Genomic DNA, 20,577 nt, shown 5'->3' with positions numbered 1-20,577 from the left:
AGAAGCTGAAAACTACACAATACAATAATCAAAATATCAAATATGAGACTTTTACCAGTCAACCTATTTCGATTAAGTTTAATTTAATTTTAGGGACGAATTTTAAAATGTAATAATACATTGAGGTTGAGAAAAGCAGTCATTATTTTTATGCGGTCAATGCGATTAACGGAATCAGAGGTGTCAGAAGTAACGGCTGTTTAAGCAAATTTAATTAAAATCCTTCTTAAACTTTGTTTCATTTACCTTCCAAGTTTTAATGAAGTAAGTACTAAAATTAAAGTATTGCATAACTGTACTTCTCTCTTTATAAAATAATAAAAATAAATACAAACACATGAAGTGAAAAATATTTCTATGTCTAAGTTCAAGAACATAGAAACCTAACAAACAACGGAATTATTCTGACGCTTTCATACAAATCATTATTGTCAACAATGCATGACTTATGACGCATGTAAACAATGTAACTTCTTACGAAATAACCTGTTGTAAATTGACTTTATTTCCTGTCAGACAATAAATCTAATCTATATTTTATTTATTTATTGCATTTATATAGTTAGCATTAAAAATAAAATATTAATCAAATAATTATAATTATATGAGGATGAACACTTCTTATAAAATATTAATTTATATCGTCCCAAACATTCTTGTCTTTTTGGATTCTAGTATTTTTAATTATATACTTTTTTTCCTATTGAAGTTTACTGGTAATTTAAATTAATGAATTAAAAAACAACCAGGAAATGTAGGATTGTGATTTATTTTATCCCCAATTTAATATAATATGTAGCTCTTTGTCTATTAGAACTGAGTAGTAATTAATATGATTTAATACCAATAACAATTTGTTTATGGTTTGACATTTTAAATAGTAGGTTTCATAATAGAATATTTCTTAAATTGACACAGATGCATGTTAAACTTAAGCACTCAACCTATATTTAAGTTACTCAATATATACTTACTAATCGTTCACTTTGCTCACAAAGCGGCTTAAGTGCGCGTGTACTAAATGCACTGACATCGACCCGGCACTACCAACAACGGAACAACGGTTCAAGTTATAGGCATAACACTGTACAAATACAGCCATAATATATTCTTTGGGGTCCCGGGTCAGGGGTTATATTGAAAGCTGCAACAAGCGTGACTGGACAATGCCAACCGAATTTGAAAATGGCGTCACAATAAATATAATATAAATATCAGAGTCTCTCACTCACAGTCACATTGAGCATTGTATGTAATATATCCCACATTTAAAATTTATATTAATTTTTCATCTATATTTATTTCATTTCAATCAAACTGTCAGTATTATATTATTATAATACATCAATTCTAGTATATTATTATGAGAATTATACTATCTCTTACGCTCCTAATTTGAGCCCTTCATTTGGTTTGAATGAGTCAGTAGTAGTTATATAGCCATTTGCGTAATGTTACGAAGGGACGTTGTTAGAAGAACATCCGCTGCCTACCATTGTTTATAAATACATAATTGGTATCAATATTGAGTGCCTACGCAAAAATAGTAACTTGCAGCCTTCAGATTAAATAATAAAAGCTACATAGCCAATATTTTACATTAATATCACAAAATTCAGACTTCGTGAAAATATATACGAAAAAGTTACCTATTAAGTATGATATAATAATTAATGAATCTTAATTCCAAGCTTCTGTTCCGGCTTTTGAGAACGTAAGTTTACAACATCTGAATGAATCGATTCCGGCATAAAAAATATGTTCTACAAAAAAAATAAAGCTTTGGCTTAAGGTTTCATATCTTTTAGAAATAATTCAAAAATAGTAACTAGATCTACGTATGTACTTATAGTATTTGTCGTCATTGCTAGCGTGGTATTGTTTACTCAAATACAGTCTGTACCACCGCTATATCAAAGTAAAATGGCTAAACAACTACTTTGCTATTATTTTGTCGTAGGCAATAAAAATTGTGTAGCATATATAACTAAAAAATGTCCACACCTAAAGGAAGGTGAGGAACCTCGCAAAGGAAGAAAATATGAAAGAAAGTAAAAAATATGCGTTAAATAAAGGTACAAAAGTTTTTCTACGAGCATTGTATAATTTGCTTCAGGTAACGCATGTCTAAGTTCAACATTTCTGTTTTAGTTTTTTAAATATTAGTAAGATGCTGAAAATCAAATAAAAAAAAATTTCGGATCACTTATTTTATATATAAATATAACATTTTTAAAAACGTACAAATATTATTGTCTTTTAAAACTAAATGACGTTCCTAAACGAATATTTTTTTCTTAAAGTTGGTAACCATTATAGTTTTATGTATGTTGGCGTATCTGTAAAATGTTACTATACTAAAAATATTGCAATTATTTGAGCAATTTCTTTTCATGTATAATAATATTTGCTATAAAATAATGTCTGTTTTTTTTAAAAGATTGTATAAAAAAACATCCAACCTCGAACGATAAATTATTAATTATTATATTTATTTTGTCTTGTGGTTTACTGACTATTTATTTAATTACATAAGTTTATTATTTGCATAAAAAACTACATTACACATTACCTTATAAACGAAAACAATTTAAACACCACTTTATATAAGTGATTCAATTCTTGGAAACATGTACCCCACTGTTTTGTAACCCCAAGATAGACTACAGAAGTTATTGGGAAAATTTAGCATTGGTTAGAGTTTAACACACGATTAGCGAATGGCAACATTCACAAAAAATTGAAGTGAAAGAAATGAATTTACGAGAATAGGTCGCAAGTTGCATAGATTTTTGGTTGATTTCCTTTTCACTTTGCTTTGATATTCTTAAAAAGATCTAATAAACTCGAGTTAATTTGTGATAACTCCCACAATTTGATTCAACGGATCGAACATAATTCAGCCGAAAACAGGATAAGTACGAGAGTGGACAGCATCTTATTGATTTTCTTTTCATGCATATGCTTTCAACCAACGCGAGCCTAAGTTAATACCTGGACCGTTAAATCAATGATCTTGCTCAAATATTAATGATAAATCTATCAAACTGTTAAAACAAGTGAATTTCTCAGTTTTTGGTGAAACGAAATTTTGTGAAAATGATGGCCAACTCGATGGACACGGTAAACTCCAATCAGCCCACACAAAATGGTAGCAAGTTACAACCCTGCCACAATGAATCTAAGACAAACTTGATAGTAAATTATTTACCCCAAACAATGACTCAAGAAGAGATAAGGTCATTGTTCTCCAGTGTGGGTGAAGTTGAGAGTTGCAAGCTGATTAGAGACAAAGTGACGGTGTTTCCCGATCACATCCTCAATGGCCAGAGTTTAGGCTATGCATTTGTGAATTACCACAAAGCTGAAGATGCTGAAAAAGCAGTAAACACTTTAAATGGTCTCCGTTTGCAAAATAAGATCATAAAAGTGTCTTATGCCCGTCCCAGCTCAGATGCTATCAAAGGAGCAAATTTGTATGTATCAGGACTACCTAAACATATGACACAACAAGAATTAGAAAAGCTGTTCTGTCCATATGGTACCATCATCAGCTCACGTATTCTCCATGAGAATGTCAATGTAGGCCATCTTATGCAAGCCGGCTTAGAAGATCAAGGAGGCTTACAGGGACCTTCGAGAGGAGTCGCATTTATACGATATGACCAGAGGTGTGAAGCAGAAGCAGCTATTCGTGAACTAAATGGCACTGTTCCACCTGGAGGAACTGGGCCCATGACTGTTAAATGTGCAAACAATCCAAGCAATCAAAACAAGGCCCTAGCTCCATTGGCAGCATACCTGGCTCCTGCTTCTGCTCGTCGCTTCATTGGCCCTGCTGGTAAGGCTTTGCTAGCTATTAATAAAGGTCTTCAAAGATACTCACCCCTAGCTGACCCTCTCATACAAGGTAATGCCCTAGGTGGTTCTGGCTGGTGCATTTTCGTTTACAACATTGGTGCTGACACTGAGGAGAGCATCTTGTGGCAGCTATTTGGCCCCTTTGGTGCAGTACAGAGTGTAAAAATCATCAGAGATCCAGCCACCAACAAATGTAAAGGTTACGGTTTTGTTACTATGACCAACTATGATGAGGCTGTTGTTGCAATTCAGTCATTGAATGGTTATTCACTTAATGGCCAAGTCCTGCAGGTCAGCTTCAAAACGAACAAGAGTAAATCCTAAGTGTTTTCAAAACCTAGTCAATAAATTGTAGCTAATGCAAAAATGTTGATCATAACTGTCATGGTTTGTTGTCACATATTCAATTACTATAGTATGTACTTATGCGATAAGTAACAAATCATGACATGACAGTTAACCAGTATTCATAATAATATGTACAAACCACCATCTTTATCATCTCAATAGGTATCTTTATGACAATGAGTTATATATAAAAATGACATGAATATTTTATATCTTGTGTAGGGTTGCTGTAAAGTTCTCTTTTCAACCAATGATTGCTAACAAATTTCTGTAAAAATTTAATACTGGTAATTTCATAGTGGCATAATTTATCAAAATTTTAAAAATAAACACCATTGATCAAGATCAACCTATTTACATTTAAATTAAGGTTTATATTTACCAAGATTTTTATGGAAATGACACAAAATATAAGCAATATATTTTCTATTTTTACAAACCTAATTGACAGTGCAATATTAAATTTTTACTATAAGTAAAATTATACAGACGCAAAAAATATATTATGTATAATGTGCAATTATACACTTATTTATGTTCAAAATACGGCAATATCTATTTAAAAGCATAAGTTATATAATAAATCTCAATTACATACCCATTACCAAAGACAACAGAATGCTAGATAAAATTTACTTATAATGGCTAGCAAAATATCTTCCATGAAATTTTTTATAACAGTAGGGATTGTCCGTTTATAGATATCTAATTAATAAAAAGTATTTATTATAGTCTTGAAATTGACTCATGCACAAAATCATTAGATAAAGATCTAATAAAAAATTGTTTAATTGTAAAAAGTACCTAGTAATATTTTGCCATTTCATTTCAAATGAGACTTTGACTAAATCAAGAAATTTGGAGACCATGACAATCAGTGTATTAATGATTGATCAACATTTTATTGATAATTTCTATTGACTAAATTAATGAAAAAAATCACATTGATTATATAGAATACTTTTTCAGAAGAAACTGATTAGCAATACATAATATTAAACTAAATTTAAAATTTATTGCATAAAACACAAGCTGAAGCCTCGGCTTTTAATGCATATTGAAAATTATCCATATGATATTGTCTCTCTTATTAATTTGTATAATCACTATTTATTATTACATTTAAGTAATGTATAATTAATAATTTATTCTAGTTGATAGATCTATTATCATAGATTTCTTTTCATAATATTGTATCTCATAAGTGTAAGTTTGAAATTAGTTCTTATAAATTTACTCAACAACTTGATGTTATAAATTTGTGACTGTATTTAATCCAGACTATACATGTGTAGAATCTTTCACTTTTTAGAGAAATTATAGATAAATGTGAACGCATATCATAATGTATTTAAAGATCTTATATTAATAAACCATTTTTACAATAATTCCAATTGGTTTTATAAAGTTATACTAAAAATATTGCAAACTAACTGCCACATATATTTTGGTTTATTAATATAAATTTTAAGTAAAGAGCTGTTCTAATTATCTCATAATATATTATGTGGGGCTTGTAAAATGCATTTGGAATACATATTTTTTTAAGTTCTACTGATAGGGATAATTTTGCATTAAGATTTACGATTATTATTTATTTAAATACTTAACAACACGAAACTAGTCAGTTATATAATTTTTGCAATGGTTAATCTAAGTACCTATCTAAACGTAAGTATTTACTTAGTTGAATTTCTGTGTTCTGTAACTTAATCTTTGGTTAGGATTTGAATTTAAACTATGTTGGTGTGGTGTTTCTTTAATATTAGTCTAAAAACATACACAAACAGGAACGAATAGTGTGTATAAACTAGTCACAGGTTTAAATACTTGTACCTGTTATGTTTCTGAAACTGTTTTGAATTTTTTAGGTTAATAACTTTCATTTTTTTTGTTTAAGAATACTGAATCATATGTAAAGAAACTCTGTAAGAAAATTCATATTACTACAATTGATTCAGATCTTGTATATTTTAGTTAGCATCATTAAATTCCTTCATAAAACCTTCTCTTATCATTCATTACTAACACACAACCGTCACACAAAACAGTCTAAAAAATTCATAACAGGCTCGCTCGCAATTTGTATTGTGTCGTCCTTTAATACTTACCACCTGATAAAAATGTACCTAAGTAGTAGGGTTTAAAATTCCGACGGGGTAGAACTATATGCTGGCTCATTTAGTTACAAGGTTATAAATCTTAAAAAGGAAGCCTGCCATTGAGTGTTATAAGACTGTTATCGAGGCTATATTAATATCTATGATAATGTCGAATTTAATTATTACATTAAGATCTATCGGCAGGTTTCCTTGATATCGTTATCGTTTACGTCGAGCGAGTCTTTGATTCAAAAGTATCATGATGGCAGTCCTTATTAATAAGCTTTAAAACTACATTTAATTGCTCACATTACGATCTTGGAAAATTAAAAGTTTATTCGACTTCTACAATTGCTCGCATATTAAATTATATGTTATAATATATCCCACCTAATATTTTAAGTATTCGCCCCATTATCAAGTACTGCCTCAACGTATGAAATAGAATTTCAATTGTGTGGTGTATGGATTTCAAGACTCGCTTGCACGGTTGCGGGGAAAGCTCTGCAAATGGCGATCGATGACTTCTAACACCTGTGACCTGTCCAAATTATAGTTTCGTTCTGATTTAGTATTTTGTGCTAATTATTTTTGTTTTAGTGTTATTACCTTAGTGTTTCTGTATTCTAACTATTTATATTTAACCAGATTTATTTAATTCATTTCCGGGCAGGTTTGGGTACTGTAAGGTTTGGCCTAGGTTAGCTAGAATAAGTAACAGTACAAATCGTCGGTATGTAATGCGTTGGTTTTAATTGGCTTACTTAATTATTGAAATGTCAACGAATGTAATCTGATGTAGAAATTAATATTGATATAGACATTAAATATTGACATTAGCAATAATGTATTTAAATACTCTTTTATTTTGTAGCCCTTAACCTTTTTTAGATATATTCGAACGATACTAATTTGTATCAAGGAGCGAAAGCAAATATGTAGTGTTATATAATTTATTACTGTTATTATTTTGTAAATTAAATTTCAGTCCAAAACTTAGCAAAAAAGCTAATGACATGTCTAAAATATTTAATAATTTTACTACAAAACTGATTTTAAAATAACAATATTTCTTGACTACAAAAATTTAGAAGCGAAAATAACACATTATATTCGTCGGCCCAATTTTAATAAAGAAAGATTGTCGAGGGGTGAATTCACCCCACGAGTTCATTGAACTTGATACATTGCGTATACAACGGGGAGGATCAATGTGCCAGATTTGTTGTCTCATGATCGTTTCCCTAGTGATATGCTTAAAAACATTTTTAATCATTATTATTATGCATTTATTATATTATACATAACTAGACCTTACTTTCGCCTTGTAACAGAGAAACTAAAAAACACAATTAAAAATCATACAATTAAATAGCTACTGATACAGTGGATGTAAAACGTAACGTAAACGTATATAAAGTATGTTAATTATTAGATTGTTTCCCTCTAAAATAGTATTGGTATACTGAATAGTTTTTATTAAGTTTTATTAAATTGAATGATTTAGACATATCATAGTAAAGGGCCCTGAATAGGTACTATTAATAACAGTATTACCGTAGAAGTTATTGAGAAAATTAGTAACGCCTCCAAAATATATTTGTATTCATTGGTCTTTAATTATAAAGTTAATTGAATGTTTTAATTGATAATATATTTTATACGGGATATAAAGATCTCTAATAAGAGGTTGATAATTATTGACTAGCTTATATTATGTTAAAACAAAAGAGACGTAGCAAATAACCGAGAAATACTCAAATATTACAATTCGACGCCATTATTAATACAACAGGTATGAACTATGAACGGCTGACATAGACATATATTTTTTATTTTTTCTTTCCTCTCGCTCACGTCAGTAGTCAGACCGTAATATTTGTGAGTGTGGAGAAGATATCGGTGACCTCAACCATATTTTATTTTCTTGTTCCCAATATGACCGCACCTCCTTTCTGAATTCCTTACAAATACTACATGTTCTGTTTCCGACTAAAATCTCTTGCCTTTTGCTTTATCCTATAATGTATACAAATATTGCGAATTTTAGATGTACATATTATCTTCTGTCATAATCAATATTAAGATTTAATATTTATGTAAATATTATGTTTTTTACAAGCTTATCCCTAGCTTTTACTTGAAACTGGCATATATATATATATTTTTTTTTAATTTATTTATTAGCCGGATACAAAGTCCATTGTGCACTGGCATATAAAGTTATAACTATTGCCATTATATATTTAAAAAAAAACCTTTAGTAGACTGCTGTCATATTATATATCTGTGCAGTGTTGAGTGTACAAGTACATTCTTAATTCTCCTATTAGTCTGTGTACAAATGTCAGCTGTTTAATGTTTTATATTATTAAACTCAATCTAATCAGATATGTCATTTCTGCAGTACTTTAAAGAATACTGCATAATATTTATAGAAAATAATTGTATGCAATTTTAATTATACCAATTTATACTCAAGAAAATGGTTTAAAGTTAGGGATCGGCTTCAGCAGATAATCTACGTGAACGAATTGACGAATTGCGATATTTGGTAAAAAGTATGGAGTCGTTATCAAAGAATGAATTGATTTCCACAATAACTAAACAGGCTGATCAAATAAAACGATATGAAGCCCGCCTTAGAGGTAAGTTAAATTTACGAATTACAATATCCACTATTTTTTTTTTTAGTTTCCTCATATAAAATATATTTTTTTAGAAGACACTGAGTGAATAACAGCTGTTTCTTTAACCTTTCCAGATGTCGTTGCTGCATATAAAGGTCTTGTAAAGGAGAAAGAGGCGTTAGAAGTAAGCTTAAAGGCTTTAAATAAATCTGATAATAATGATGGTATGTACATATGTAAAAAAATATAAAATTATTTATATGTACAGTATCAAGACATCTAGTTTTTACACTTGAAAAAGGTATGAATTGGAAATAAACGTTTTATAGGTTTAAAAGTATTCGCAAAAATAAAGCAAATTGTACATATACATTAAATACATCAGCAATTGAATGTTTTGAGTAGGGTTACCACAGGGTGAACATATTACACTAAAATTGTACATACGGCACTCAAATTGTATTATGGTTTATTGATATTTCTATTCCAGTTTCAACGAATGAGTCAGTGGCCGCACTTACATTGTCATTATCAACGCTTACTACAGAGAAATCACGTATGGAAGAGGCTTTTCAGTCTGATAAGAAAGTTACTCGGGAAAAGGTATTTTGAACATTACTAGATAAACCTTGTGACTTTATGTAGACTACAGAAGTACCATAAAAACCAGATTGATTCTTTTCAGTAATTCTGTTTTGCATAAATTATAGTATGAAGAGTTATGAAAGTGAAGAGTGAACTTATTTTTATTGCATATTGGTGAATTATAGCTATCAGAGATTGAGAATAGCTGAGAGTGGCTAGAGGTTTGCCCCCATGACAGTGTCAACATGTAGGACATTATAGTTATGTTCAATGCTTGAGTTTTATAATATTTAAAGAACTTTATTTCTCATTACCAAAAATTTGTTTTATTTACATGAGAAACTTAATATCAATATGTATATACCACCAAGATACACGTCGGCATTAGCCGTCTCAATTTTAGTCAACTATGTTCACTCTAACATGTGTATTTAATGCCTTTTTGAATTTGACAAATATTGCAAATTTTAGATGGTAATTGATTAAATAATTGCACACCCTCATAACTAATGGACTTCTACAAATAATTTGTATGCGGCATCGGCAAGATAAGCAAACTCGCTCGACGAGTATTGCGTGTAGTTGTGTATTTGATTTTTTTTTAAAATAAGCTTCTATGGAGAGAGTTATTTAATTTTTTTTAAATTAAAATACATGTGCTATAAACATATTGTTGTTTATTTGTCATAATTTTGGTTTCTTGGTAGATTTTTACTATAAAAAATCTGCACTATGACTATAATATAATATTCTACAGTCAGTTTAAAAGGTTAAAGGTTAGTGGACTCAGTTTCCGCACTTAGATTCCTCACTAGGTCCATTGTGCATATGGTTATGGCTAACTAAGCCAGCCCAGCTCCTTCCAGAAGCACAGTCACTGGGCATTTCTCAGGCTTCACGCAGCGACCTCACTGCTCTGAGGATTTCTATACATTATTTAGCCTCAGCTTTACATTCCAGGACTATGTTGGTGACGATTCCTCTAGGTTGAAACAGCCTCAGAACATGGGGCTGTGTGTCGTGCCTAGAACAATAAGATGTTAATTAAGGAGACTATGGCCGGTAAATTGTCCCTATCATCGTTTTGAGATTAGTTCTGTTGAGGCTTAGTAGTCTCTTTGTCATTGGCAGGTTAATTGTTGGCACAGCCATTTTGGACTGCCTGCAGTCTATCTTTGATTTTGCAGTTCTGCTGATCTTTAGCAAATCCGGACATAATTCCTGAGCCTCTCCTTGCAAGCTTGTCGGCAGAAACATTGCCAAGGGAATCCATTATATCCCTATATCCAATGTAGGGTAACCCTTTTTGTGTGGGTTACTTGGTAGCAGTCTGTTCTGCAGTGAATGGTTTAAGGTTATCGTGAAGTAGCAGTGACTTAGAGCGATAGACCAGCCTTGGTTGTTGTTGAACAGCCTCACCTTTTTTACTTTCCCAATTTGCTTCAAGTGGATTAATACAGTTTTTTCCCTTAACACCGCAGCCCGTAGCAAACAATTAGCCTTCAATTCTTCGTTATCAACTTTGGTCTCCAGCCTTCCACCGTTACTGCATCTCTGGTGCCACAGTGGAAATCGCACTCAAATAACGCGATATTTCTTGTTATCCATTTAATAGTGACGCAAAAAAATAAATCGGGAAATTGAAATTAATCATGGTTTTCACTCTTTTCTTTTAACGAATTTGGAATTCCTTACCAAAGGAGTGATATTTGAGGTCAAAGTGGCCAGTACAACAAAATGCCATTTCATTTGTTTTTGCGGATTTTCCATAGCATTTGGGTAAGGTCAGCAGTTGATTTTAGTGCCCCTAACAGTTCAAAGCTAGGAATCAATATCAGTAGTTATTTCATTGCTTGTTCATATATATTTTATTTTTGCAGTATGAGAACATAATAGCATCTATGCGAGAAGAGACGAAAACATTAGTACAGCAACACCTAACTGAAGTTAGTAATTTAAAAGCAAAAATTGCATATGAAATTCAAGAACGGGAGAAAGAGAGGACAGACCATTTGGCAATGTTGAAGTAAGTGTAAAAATAAAAATATTGTTGTTGTATGAAAATCAGTACTTTATCTTAATGAGTGCAGTTATGTAAGCTTAACTGAAAATATTTTTAGTCCTTTTTTAAATCATACATAAACATAAAATTATACTTATACTAGCAGACTCGGCCAATCGTTGCTGTGGCTAAGGTTTTTGTTATATTACATAGTAGTAAACTAGTAGGGAAACGGTACGAGAAATTATGTGAATTGTTGGTATATTTAACACAGCGCCATCTGTTAGAATTGTATCAAATAATAAACAAATAATTTGCAATAAAATAAAATTGCGACTATAATTAAAGATCTAAGCTATCCTATCTCTTAAGTTGGACCAGACTGCTCACGGTGTGCAAATTTCATTTAAAATCGGTTAAGTAGTTTAGGAGTCCATCGCGGAGGAACATTGTGACAGGAGATTTATATATATTAATATTATCAAAAATTGTTTTACATATTTATGTGCTGATTCTTAATATTAAAGAAAATGGCTTTATCTTAAGTTCATAAACAATATTATATACCTCACTATTCACCAACTTGCAGAGAACTTCATGTAAAATTTAATGAAGAAAGGAAATATAAGGAAAAACTAGAAGACAAAGTAGTTTCCACAAGTGAGTCACAAGGTGGTTATTTTTTATTATATATTATCTAAAATAGTGTTATTTTTATGACTTATTTAAATTATTGAATAAATAAATTGAGTTAAATCAGTCGGGTTTATAATCATTACAACTTATTACAATAAATTTCCTGGTATTGCGAGATTTCATGCTCTTGAAACAAATGTGTTATAGCAATTAGGATCTAGTAGACTTCGGTCCTTTGTAACCTAGTTACTTGTTAAAAATCAGTGTGATTGATTACAATCATCAACTTGCCATGTTTCTCTGACTCATCATTTCTCAACCATCTTGCGAACCCGCCACTATAAATGTATAATTTTGTCTTATAATATTACACTATACATATATAGTTTAATAAAAATTTTTTTTGTGTATATGTAGTTTGTATTTATTATTTTTTAAAATACTCGATCCCCCACTTGAGAAACGATGGTCTAAGACATCCAACTACTAGATAATAATAGCCTATTATTTATTCCTCTTTCATATAAATGAAGTAATTAACATAAAAATAAAAAATATTCGTATTTCATACTTTTTAGTGCATTTTGGAGTCAACTATATTTTTTGTTCAAATGAAATTTATGATATATTTCAGCATCTCAAGCAGAGCTCGAAAAGCGAGTTCGTGACTTGAGTAGTGCTTTGGAAGCGAACCAACGTCGCTTGGCGCGAGCTGAGTCCCGCTCTGGAGAGACGCCGGCCTCTCTTGTGCGACTCCAGCATAAACTGACCTTACTGGAACAGTCACACTCTGTTGCAATACGAGAGGTATTTAAATTTGTCTTTTATTAACATAACTTTTACACATTTAAAGAAGACCCCTTCATCTTTTAGTCGATACCAACTCCGGGGAAATAAATACAGATAATCTTCAATTTAAGATTAAAATCTTTTTCTACAGCTCTGAAACTTTTTGACATTCAACACCCCTTTGTCATCAGTCACTGTGATCACGCCAAACCAAAATTATGTAAAATAATTATAAATTTATAATAAATACATAGCTTCAATCCTTTGAAAAAGTGTTTTCTTTAAATATTTAAATTTACTTTCATTGTATCCAGTAAACACAACTGCTTCAACCGGGTTTGTAATTGATTTTGATTACAAAAATAGTCCATCCCTGCAAACAGTTGTTAAAGTTATAAAGAAAAGGGGCTCGATTACAAGATCTTATTTTTAAATTTTAATTTTAGGAACAAATTAAAGTGAAGCGCGCTGAGGAGTCGGCACGAAAAATCTGCGCTCGACAAGAAGAGAGAGTCGCTCTCTTGGAGGGAAAACTTGCGGAACTCTCACACACAATAGGAGAATACGATCTTCAACGGAGAAAAGACCAGCAGACCATTCGACAGCTCCGGGACTCTGTAAATGGGAGATTGTTAGAGAGGATGACTAGTAGATTGGAAGGTTAGTTCTTACAATAACAAAAATCGGTTGTTTGTAAAGTCGGTATAGTTATATATATAATTAAATAGATCAACTTACATTTATTTGTACACATAAATACATTTATAATAATAATCAATAAGAGACAAATGTCGAACGCTACCGAACGCGGACGCCGATAGTGCCGCTTTGTCGCTCGTTCCGCGCTCTCGTTTGCACTTCAAGCCTTAAATGGAACGCCTCAGAGCGAGGTAACGCCGTATGAGTCGCGTTTCGTGCGTGCAGTCAGCTCCATCGAATTGTAAGACGTCACGTTAAAAAACAAACTAGTGGCGCTACAAGCTTTTGAGGTCTAGTCCTCAGATAGTGTTATTTTATATGATTATAACAAATCATATAAAATAACACTATTTGATATTCGCAAACTGAATAATTTAATTAAAAGCTGCTTTAATTAAAAGTGTCTTTAAGGACATAAAAAAACTATAAGTTAAATAAATTATAAATATTTAATATACATTCAACAGTGGCTGCAGCATCTTACGCCTGAAGGCATAAAGACTGTCATAAAATTGATCTATCTTTATAGTATAATTTTTTTTTCTGAAACGAAGTGTTAATTAATAAATAAAAAATGTTTAATTATTGATATACGTTCAATTTTACATTTTAAAACATACCTTGTCATTAAGTATTAATGTAACTGTTATTTATATCTTTATTTTTCAAACTTATGCAATTCTAAACAGATTTAGATATTTTACAGATGACTCTTCAATAAGTGAAACAGACAATGACAAACTAGCAGACACAGAGTACCTACAAACACTCATAGACAAGATACACATTTTGAAAAAGGAACTTATAGCTGAAAACGATAAACAAGGGAATCCCATAGATTTGACTACTGTTTTAAATATAGAGGCATTTGAGCATGTGCACTCAAAATGTAAGAAGGATTATGAATTATTACGAAAAGAGTTTGAAAATTATAGAATAAGTGTGAAGAGTAGTATAAATGGGGATAGGGAGAGTGAAATAGCAACACTGAAAAGTGAGATAGCTGTATTAAATGATAAGGTTGAGACATATAAGCTGATGTTAGAGCAAGAACAACAGGATAAGATGGATTCACTAAAGCTTCAAGAAGAGGTTTGTTATAAATAATTGTGTTATAACTTATACCTATATCCAAAGTGATTTCTTTGATTTTTGATATTGAAGTTAATTTTTTTAATATTTATTTCTTTAATTATATAGGTTCTTTCAAAATTGTTCACTTAAAATATAATGTAAAATAATTAGATAAAACGTGTTTAATTAGGTATCACAGCTTGTTAAATTGTGGGAAAATAGCATATTTTTTACAATACATATAATTTTTCGTATCATTAACGAAATTTGATTAAAACTTCTTTCTTTATATTTGTAACTGATTCTTTAATTTTTTTGGATTTAAGAAATGGGCCCCAATCTTTTACTTTTACCTAAAGGGAATCAAACAATATTCAAAACACTACTTTTGGTTAGTTTGGTATCTCCCGTATGGTCTAGTGGCTAGGATACCTGGCTTTCACCCAGGAGGCTCGGGTTCGATTCCCGGTACGGGAATATTCTTTTTCATTTTTTATTTTAATTGTAGATGGCTCTTTAATTTGTTTCGTGTTTTGCAATGTAATTTTAATGCAAAATTAATATTAAAGAAGCATTTTTAGTCAAAATATTTTGTTTTCTTTTTAACACCTTTTTACTTGGTTATGCTTAGCTATGCAATTTGACATATTCGTTTGGTATTGTTAATCTAATGTGTGTTTATTTCTTTTATCAGAAATTAAAAAGTGAAAAAGACTACCACACGGAGATAGTAACCGATCTGCGTAACCGTATACAAAATCTCGAGAAGCACGTTCAGACCCAACGTGAGCGATACTCCACTTTGCTAGAAGAGACAGACAACTTGATCAGGTCGAGAGGAGATAGATCCCGGAAGGTCAGCTCGGAGGAAGGATGGAAGGATGGCCATGTTTTAACAGTAAGATCTCATTATAAAAACTTATACATATGTTGGTTGAATGGAAACAATTTCATAAAATGAATCCAGTATTTACATTTTCGCTTATTTTAATCTTTTATTTCTTAATTTCTTTCATACAAATATTTGATAACTCGACTATATATCTATATTAAGTAATATAAATTATTGTATATTTAAAATCTATGAAGATGATGTCGATAAAAATCAACTATATATGCATTGTGTCGCTGAATAAAATTTAATACCAGCAGGATAAAACCGCCTTACCACACATGCTGCATTACGCCCACGAATTAGCCCGTAAGGATCTAGATATTACCCAATTACGACGTGAAAAGCATCACCTCGAGGGACAGTATAGGGAGTGTCAACGGGACGCGACCATAGACAAGGAACGATTTAAGGAGGTTATAAGAACCTTAAAAGAGGAAATTGACAGGTAAAAATAATAACATTTACACGCAATAAAAATAATATAATTTCGAATTGTGTTTTGTTATGTATTTAAAAATATATGTAAGTCATGGTATATTGGTCGCAAATGGAAGGACATTATAATAATAGGTTTGTTTATATTTAGCTTTAATTACTACCACACAGCTAGCGCCATCTAGTTTTTATTTTTGTTCGCAACATGGTGGCAAAGCGTGCATAAAAGCGGTTTTAATTTTATTGGTTCATGAATTCAGACCAAATTAGATAAAATTTTATTTAAATTTTTGACACAAATATTGTCAGTCGTAAAGATTAAAATTATTTGTATCGCTTCAGTAGTTAACATTTCATGAATTTTCATATTACACATTCTTGCATATTTTTAAGCTATTTAATTTCTTACATACACATATATAACATTATATAACAATGTATTGTGTTATGTTTCAATAGAAGTTCTTTTAATTTAATTTCAGATTACGCCGCATACAATCGCGAGAGGGCGCTAATCTAGAATATCTCAAGAATGTTGTGTTAGCCTACCTCATGTCCACAGATGACGCCGGTCGTAAACATATGTTAAACGCAATTACTGCCGTATTGCATTTTACAGCTACTGAGAAGAAAATGGTTCTTAATACTATGTAGATGGCTGGTACGTGACAATTGTAAAATGTGGACTTATATATTCATATGGAAACCAAATTAATTTGACGTTTTTTGGAAATAATTGTAATTTTATAGAGAAAATTGTGGGTGCGAATTTTATTTCTGTCTGTTGTAAATGGAAGATTGAGCATTAACTAAGTGTTCTTTAAAGTGTATATTATAATATAATGAGTTTTATGTTAATTCTATTTCAAAACGAATTTATTTCTCCATTTCAATTTACTTTGTTGAGGAAGTCTTATTTCGGAGACTAATATACATTTTGGGTAATAGTTGCAGCTGAATAATGATTGAAACGCCTTATGATGTTTTTAATTTTACCTAAGTTAGCTAACTTTTATTATAATTAGAATATTAAAAAACACTCGATAGTACGACGTTTAGATTTTAATCCTTATCGAATATTCAAAATAAATGACACTTTCCGCCAACATTTTTAAAATTAAAAACACGAATCTTATGTAATAACATGATTCTCGTTTTTAATTAAATTGCGAATGTTTGGTGTGTATATAGAACTATAAAGTTCGGTTTGGAAGCGCAATGTTGGTGGCCTAGTGGCTTCAGTGTGCGACTCTCATCACTGATGTCGCAGGTTCGACCCCTGGCCTAACATTCGCTCGAACGGTAAAGGAAAAAAACGTGAGGAAACCAGATACTCTTCGAAAATTCCGGCGTGTCAGGCATAAGAGGCTTACCACCTATTATTATATTACATATGATCATGAAAGAGATGAAAAAACTCATGTTTTTAAAATTTAAAGTTAGGTTTAAATTAAAAAGTTGAATGTCAAAGGGCCTGTTTCACAATGTATGGATAAAGTACCAAATAGCTATGCAACACATAAATTATTCGAAGATTAAATTTCCGAATAAGATATTTCGCGTTTCATGACGAATAGCACTAAATAATAGCTTATTTGGAACTTATCCGGACATAGTGAAACATAATAATGTCCATATTTAAAAGTTAAATGGTTATATTGTACATGAGCTGACACATTTAAATTAAGTTGTAAAATTGTGTAAATAAATTGTTGTTTATAATAAATATATTTTACACATGGTTGAAACACAGGTTTGTGATCAATATGTATTAAATAGAAGCTAGTAATAACATTCCGTTTAATATTAGTTAAAATATATATAATATTTTGTTTTAGGCATTTTTATGAGTAAAATAAATCTGTATTTATAAAAACGTCTTTTTCTTTACTAACATAATCCTTTCTAAAAGAATTCAATTAACACAACTAAGTTTTAGAGTAAAATGATACAATAAATATTATCTAGAATCGAAATTTTAAGGAGAAATATTAATGACTAAATTTCTCAATCGTACATACCACTCATAGGTTGCTCATAACCTTTTGGTCAATCCCTTTAGAATCTACATCAATACACGATATATTTATTAAGAACACTAAACAAATACATATCTATACTGTAAAAAAAGGGACATATCCATAAAAATTAGGATACAAAGCATAGCAAAACAAAAAAATATCACAAAATTTATAAATCAGGAAAACGACAAACATTCTTGAAGCTATAATAAATAAGAAAGTTCATTAATAGTTGTTGTATCTTATTCTTAAATGAATTCGTTGTATTAGAATATGTATTGTATCAATGTATTCGTATAAAACTGCTTGATTACGACGTACAATCAACCGGAGGTCAAGGATTTGATTGCTGCAATAAAAATATTTTGTTATATATGTGGTGGAGGGCTATATGAGGTATATTTCGGTAATACGAGAAAGAAATTCTTGATCATCCTCCATACAATCCTGACCTAATATTGACCTAACAATTTCTTTGCATTCCCCAAAATTAAGAAAAGTCTTCGTGGTCAAAGGTTCCAGTCCGGCGAAGAAGCCAAATGGCTAGCTTTCAAGATAGCCATTTTGAACATCCCAATTTAGAGTTGAATAAATGTTGTAATAAATGGTTTGTACGAATAGAAAAGTGTATTAAGCTATGTGGTGAATACTTTGAAAAACAATAAGTACTAAAGGTTCTAGTTGAGTTTTTTTCTTCAAACTACAAAACTTAAAAGGTATGCCTGGTATAAATAATATGTTTTTTTGCTGATAAAGCTAGCGCCGTAATGTTTTTAGACCCAAGGAGTGAGTCATAAAGCATGAGCACGCATTCGATTTGCAATTAGGACAATTGAGAAGTAACAAGTTTATGAATAAAGTTTGGTTGGGCTTGAGTAAGTAAAAGAAAAAAATTCCATAGCGATTCGGATACATAATTGATCGATTCAACTCTTTTGTTCGTTAATGGAATGCTTTGATTAATGAGGCACAGATATTGTCTCTTAATTAGTTCCAACATTGTCACAGTTTATATAACTTAACAGAGGGGAAGTATCGTGTGATTAGGTTATAACAGAAATTACACTCGTGGAAGCATACACTATTATTAATTGATTCGTGAATTTTTGTACCAAATCTTTTATCTATCTATTCGCACAATAGATTTGTATGTATGATTATTAGTTGATGCTGGTATTTATGCAAATCATTCTATGAAACTACGAATATTGAGAAGAAGTAAGTATTTTAAGTTTATGTATTTTATAGTATATTTTCATATAAATTGTATAATAGCAAACTTTAAAATGTTCTGGATACATGTCGCTATGTATTGAATAAATGTGGCTTAATATAAAGTTTAAAACGCGAACTTATTTTTAGATAGAAGATACAGACTGAAGACATTGACTGAATTGACAAAAATGAATGATAAAGTGCTATATGCTAAATAATCAATACGAATGACAATATATAAATGTATCTTTTGTGTGGAAGAAACTTCCATGAAAGAATTGAATCGAGATATTTTACTCGTATATTGTTTATAAATTAAATTTACCCTAAAACACTTATAAGACCGAATGCACTCCTATAATTGTTTGTGTGTGTCTCTTATCTCTTGTTATTTAAAGCAAAAGTGTTAATAAATTAATAAAATGTAATTAATAAAAAAGCTTGTTGGAAAATAAGTTGTTTATGGTAGTGGAACAATACCTTAATTTCTAATAACGTCCGTGCTTTACTTTAAATTTATATTTTTAATCTGTTTCGCTTGTCCAGAGCACAGCAATGTGCACAGAGCAATAAGATGTTATGAGTTTAATTAAAACAGTTATTTATCACACGTATTGTTGTTGAGTTAAATTGGATTCTTTGAAGTAACGTTTTATTATGTGCTTTTTGCTCTTTTTGGGCCAGGGTATAAAATAAATCGTGAACTAATATTACTTAGATTACACAGCCGTTATTTACAAATACTAAAATTTTGTTTGGCAAGGTAATATTTTTTATCTGAGCCCCATTTCTGTATTTTTTGTCTTTACATATTGGTTTTTAGTGATATTTTTCATAACGGGTCAACTTACTGATTTATTTTATCTGCCATTATTCCTAAAAGTCCTTTCTCTATATTATCTAAACAATTACATAATACACGAAAGCCAAAAACGTAATACTCATAATATAAACATAAAACAATGTAAACAATTACCACCTACTATTATACAAAAATATATATAATAATAAATTGTAAGATGCATCGATCTTTATAATATGTATATTTAATTTAAAATATTAATAACAAAGCTGTTATAATCCATCACACAACACAACCAATTTAGGCTTAGTTAATTAAATTAAATCACAATTTGTTTGTTTGTTCCCTTTTATAAATCTTTTTGTTGTAAAATGTTTCATGTATTCCATCTTTCGCTATATTCTCAGTATATTTGTTTGTAATTATATATAATTTATGTTAGCTGTAGGAGCACTAAATAAATAAATAAATAATATTTAATAA

The 20,577-nt window shown here is 30.5% G+C and overlaps 2 protein-coding genes and 1 non-coding gene across 5 annotated transcripts; all 3 read left to right on the top strand.

Moving 5' to 3' along the window:
* The first annotated feature begins 2,709 nt into the window (after nt 1–2,709).
* LOC111003702 (ELAV-like protein 2) lies at nt 2,710–7,167 on the top strand. The gene is made up of 2 exons (XM_022274359.2): nt 2,710–3,841; nt 3,923–7,167. Exons 1-2 carry the CDS (start codon nt 3,100–3,102, stop codon nt 4,183–4,185), a joined length of 1,005 nt encoding a protein of 334 aa, XP_022130051.1. The 5' UTR covers nt 2,710–3,099; the 3' UTR covers nt 4,186–7,167.
* Nucleotides 7,168–8,692: 1,525 nt separating this feature from the next.
* On the top strand, nt 8,693–17,302 carry LOC111003692 (GRIP and coiled-coil domain-containing protein 1). Of its 3 annotated transcripts, none has more exons than XM_022274345.2 (11): nt 8,693–8,959; nt 9,076–9,165; nt 9,432–9,544; nt 11,407–11,552; nt 12,118–12,188; nt 12,799–12,971; nt 13,400–13,613; nt 14,359–14,744; nt 15,421–15,624; nt 15,876–16,066; nt 16,539–17,302. In XM_022274345.2, exons 1-11 carry the CDS (start codon nt 8,875–8,877, stop codon nt 16,708–16,710), a joined length of 1,845 nt encoding a protein of 614 aa, XP_022130037.2. In that variant the 5' UTR covers nt 8,693–8,874; the 3' UTR covers nt 16,711–17,302. The 3 variants fall into 3 exon arrangements, with proteins under 3 accessions (XP_022130037.2, XP_022130036.2, XP_022130035.2); XM_022274344.2 differs by having other exon boundaries at nt 12,118–12,200; nt 15,879–16,066; XM_022274343.2 differs by having other exon boundaries at nt 12,118–12,200.
* Trnae-uuc lies at nt 15,132–15,203 on the top strand. Its single transcript has one exon. It is a non-coding gene; the product is annotated as a tRNA-Glu (tRNA).
* Nucleotides 17,303–20,577: the final 3,275 nt, after the last annotated feature.

The sequence above is a fragment of the Pieris rapae genome, chromosome 9, assembly GCF_905147795.1.
Source record: "Pieris rapae chromosome 9, ilPieRapa1.1, whole genome shotgun sequence".
Classification (NCBI taxonomy): Eukaryota; Metazoa; Arthropoda; class Insecta; order Lepidoptera; family Pieridae; genus Pieris; species Pieris rapae.
This window is presented reverse-complemented; position numbering and strand designations above follow the sequence as displayed.

Bases quoted from the DNA above. Each gene is read 5' to 3' on its own strand.
- LOC111003702 (XM_022274359.2), top strand. From the start codon at position 3,100: ATGATGGCCAACTCGATGGACACGGTAAACTCCAATCAGCCCACACAA. The intron at 3,842-3,922 runs GTAAGGCTTTGC...GTAATGCCCTAG, and splicing joins TCGCTTCATTGGCCCTGCTG to GTGGTTCTGGCTGGTGCATT.
- LOC111003692 (XM_022274343.2), top strand. From the start codon at position 8,875: ATGGAGTCGTTATCAAAGAATGAATTGATTTCCACAATAACTAAACAG. The intron at 9,166-9,431 runs GTATGTACATAT...TTTCTATTCCAG, and splicing joins TAAATCTGATAATAATGATG to TTTCAACGAATGAGTCAGTG. The intron at 9,545-11,406 runs GTATTTTGAACA...TTATTTTTGCAG, and splicing joins AGAAAGTTACTCGGGAAAAG to TATGAGAACATAATAGCATC.